Source organism: Triticum aestivum, chromosome 7B (assembly GCF_018294505.1).
Source record: "Triticum aestivum cultivar Chinese Spring chromosome 7B, IWGSC CS RefSeq v2.1, whole genome shotgun sequence".
NCBI lineage: Eukaryota > Viridiplantae > Streptophyta > Magnoliopsida > Poales > Poaceae > Triticum > Triticum aestivum.
Genome location: NC_057813.1, coordinates 132,345,472 through 132,348,908, shown reverse-complemented (window position 1 = coordinate 132,348,908; position 3,437 = coordinate 132,345,472). Strand labels below are relative to the sequence as shown.

General features: G+C 39.0%; 1 protein-coding gene across 1 annotated transcript in view; it reads right to left on the bottom strand.

The window, feature by feature from the left end:
* Positions 1-3,437, bottom strand: part of LOC123160810 (uncharacterized) — a 20,874-nt gene that overhangs the window by 15,942 nt on the left and 1,495 nt on the right. The window contains exons 5-14 of the mRNA XM_044578645.1: positions 3,361-3,437; positions 3,223-3,277; positions 3,087-3,135; positions 2,815-2,952; positions 2,640-2,721; positions 1,352-1,430; positions 1,201-1,244; positions 930-1,124; positions 364-439; positions 1-70 (exon numbers count right to left, since the gene is read on the bottom strand). Coding sequence (XP_044434580.1) covers positions 1-70; positions 364-439; positions 930-1,124; positions 1,201-1,244; positions 1,352-1,430; positions 2,640-2,721; positions 2,815-2,952; positions 3,087-3,135; positions 3,223-3,277; positions 3,361-3,437 — 865 coding nt within the window. The remainder of the gene's footprint in view (positions 71-363; positions 440-929; positions 1,125-1,200; positions 1,245-1,351; positions 1,431-2,639; positions 2,722-2,814; positions 2,953-3,086; positions 3,136-3,222; positions 3,278-3,360) is intronic.

The following is a 3,437-nucleotide window of genomic DNA, read 5'->3' as shown; positions in this document are numbered from 1 at the left end:
CCAGCATTTCCATATAGGACACTTTCAGCTTGAACTTCATTTGCAACCATGATGATAAGGATTTCCACATCTGAAACCAATTTATGGTTAATACTTCAGACATGGTATCACAGTTGATATATCATAAATGGTATTTCCACTACCATGATATTGCTGTTAAGTAATGATGATGTGGGGCTGGGCCCACATGTCATTTACCTTTTGACTCGATGAATGGCACAAAAAAAAATACAAGAGAATAATGAGGTCTGAACTAATTTCATTCAGTCAGAAAATCATATAGTACTGCTTATACTGTTATACGTAATTTATGTAAACTTAAGAAGCGAGAATTATACTTTATACTAGAAGATTGTAACATACCTCTTGATACTTCCTCAGGAGAATCTTTAGTCAATCCACCTAAAGCAGCAAACCTGGCCAGTGTTGGCTTGTAGACCTAATGGGTAAAGGGTATTAAATTATTCGCATGTGGATCCGAAGAACTTTTTTTTACAAAAGAACATGCATAACACTGTAGGTCTATAACATCGTTTACAAACAAAAGATATGTAAGTTGAAAAGGGTGAACAGTATCCTATTTCCTCAACTGTATATTTATGTAAATTCAGAGCGCCCGATGGACTACTGAAAAGAGAAGAGTTTGTGATCTATTCGTTCATTATTCGAAGTACTGCTGCCCTTTCTGATACCTTAAGATTAATCTAAGCCATCCACGATTCCATCTAGCAAAATTATAGGCTTAAAACCACAGATGTCAAATCTATGATCCATAAAATTGTTCAGGGTACTTGAAATGCAACATATGTACAGAAGCACTAATGCAGAAGAAACCAAGTGAAGACCCTTTCATTCTTTATATTTTGAACTGAAGCAATTCAAACGGTCAATTGTGCAGTTGGGAAGAACAAGAGCAGAAGAGTTCCTACATCATAAGCAGTTACGGAGAACCCTGATTTTAGTAAATGAGATGCCATTCCAAAGCCCATAGCTCCAAGACCAATAAAGCCGATCCTCTTTGCTGCTTTAGAGGCCATAACAAGCTGGTCAGCTAATTCGCTTGCATCATAGATTTGTTGACTGGCAGCATCTATGATGTTTACTCCAAATAGTTGTTCCCAAACCTGCAAAATGATGATTTAGATTAAGATAATTTTGATAAATTGAAGCATCTTGAGAAAGCTGACAGTTATTCCACACCTTCAACGGTGAAGCGGATTCATCTCCAATTACTGCTGAAGAACCTGAAGATAAGTACAAAAAATGTGCATGAATAAGAAGGTACTAGCATGTTCAGGCTATCAGGAGAATTTCAAGATGTGTTGGAAGTAAAGAAGCTTTAACATCATACCATGTATTAATTGTTGATAGGCAACAGCTAGAAGTGGCAGAGGGAATGTTGCTGCTTTAGCTGTATCCATCACGTAGCTCTATATTGTTTAAGAGCGAAAACTTTGTTTTAATAAACAGAAGCATTCAGGCAATCAGCCATGCAGTAGCAATATTCTTTACAGTTTGTAAGATCAGAGTGGCACATTACTAATTAACCATTTAATCATCTCTCAAAAATGGATTTGACTTACAAGATTAAGAGCATGGAACTGGACACAAAACTGAAATGCAAACTATAGTTAAAAGAAAGTGTGCAATAATTTCACTGAAATATCTCAAGTATGCTGCTAAAAGAGTAAGTCCACGGGATTAGCTAGCTTCCTTAAGTAACTTGATTGCTATCTATCAAGGAGTAGTACAGTGCGATACTCCTACTATTTATCACTTCTCACCATTTCGGCATTTCCCCTCCCCTGGTTTTTCATTTTTCGAGAAAACGCAAAGGACCTTTGCGTTTCATTTCATTGAAAAGAAAGATAGAACAAGCCTCCTAGGAGGTGAATTTTACAATGGCATAGGCCGATCAGTGTACATCCCAGGATGTGGGCAGAAGAACAACCCTAAGCCCCTGGGCACCGGCGCGCTAGCCCAGCAGCGGGCCTCGTCTTTGATCTTATCTATTAGCAAATCGATCGAGGGTGTCACATTGTCAAAGACGCACGTGTTCCTGTGTTTCCAGATCATCCATGGAACAAGCAAGGCAATGGACCTAAGGGCCTTGCGATGCGTCGTCGGTGTGTGCGCGTTCGCTTGCAGCCACCATGCCATGACAGTGGGCTCCTGGTCCGGCGCCCAGATCGGCAAGCGCCCCTGGTTTTTCATCACCCTGCCACCTTTGCCGCGGCAACATTCTCATGTATATCTAATCTCCTGTCCAGTACCTACCCTATTTTCGGGAAGAGGATTGAATACCTTGATCAAACAAGAAATCTCCTCTCTTCCAATTGCTAGTCCCGGGCCCTCCTTTTTCAATATCACATCCCAGATACCCTGCTCTAACCACCGGTCATGGCTCCAATACGCATAGGATGCCTTCATTCATTGTCGATACAAACTTCGTAGCAATAAATGTGCACGTCACCTACTTATTTATATCTTTTACTTGAAATAGCATTCTAATTTGTGCAATCCCCTCTTTCATAAAAGGGAGACAAAGGATATACTTAATTATCTGCGCTGTTCATTTATTGCGCAAAGTATCCTAAGAATCCCATACCACACCCCAAAGGAGAAGCAAAGGAACTTACAGCATGTTTCTTTAGTGACTTCAGAAAATCAATAAGCAATGGATCTTCACTCAAAATTTTCGGAACCACCTCCACAAAAATCCTGTCAATAAATTGTATGATCATAAGTTGAAATATAAACCTACAAGTATCACGAGTTCAGACAGAACACAAAGAATTCAATAATCCTTGTAACCTTGAGCTTCCTGCAGCATTTGATATTATGTCGTAGATAATTGATGGATGAATCCCAGCTCGAACACCAATAAACATTGCTTCAGTAGAAGCAACAAAATGAATGCTCTCCAGCAAATCGTTAACCAACCTAATTTTGCTGTAAAAATAAATGGCATACGGTTCAAGTTGTGACAATAATAGTTACACTAGTTAGTACGGTAAATATATGGAAGGGGTGAAAATCGATATCTCGACTAGCTTATATTTGCTATTTTCAGGAAAGAAAGCAACCTGCTGCAGCCAAATTCACCTTCGACTAAGTAAATGGTTTTGTCAAGACCTGGAATGTCAGATAGCTTAAAATTTCAGCATCATAAGATGAGGACCAGGAAGAAAATATTAGTAAGGTACACAAATTTGGAACTACCGGAGAAGAATTGCCCAGCTCTTTCTGCTACATCCTTTCTCCCAGATGCAACAACCTGACATTCAAGTTAAATTGTGATAACAGAATAACGTAAGCATACAAGCACACAGTTCAGATTCTCAGCTGTGTATCACTTACGACAATATTTTGCTTCAGTTCATCAGATAAACCACTAAAAATGTAAGCATCAAGAAGGAAGATACCCTTCTTCTCAT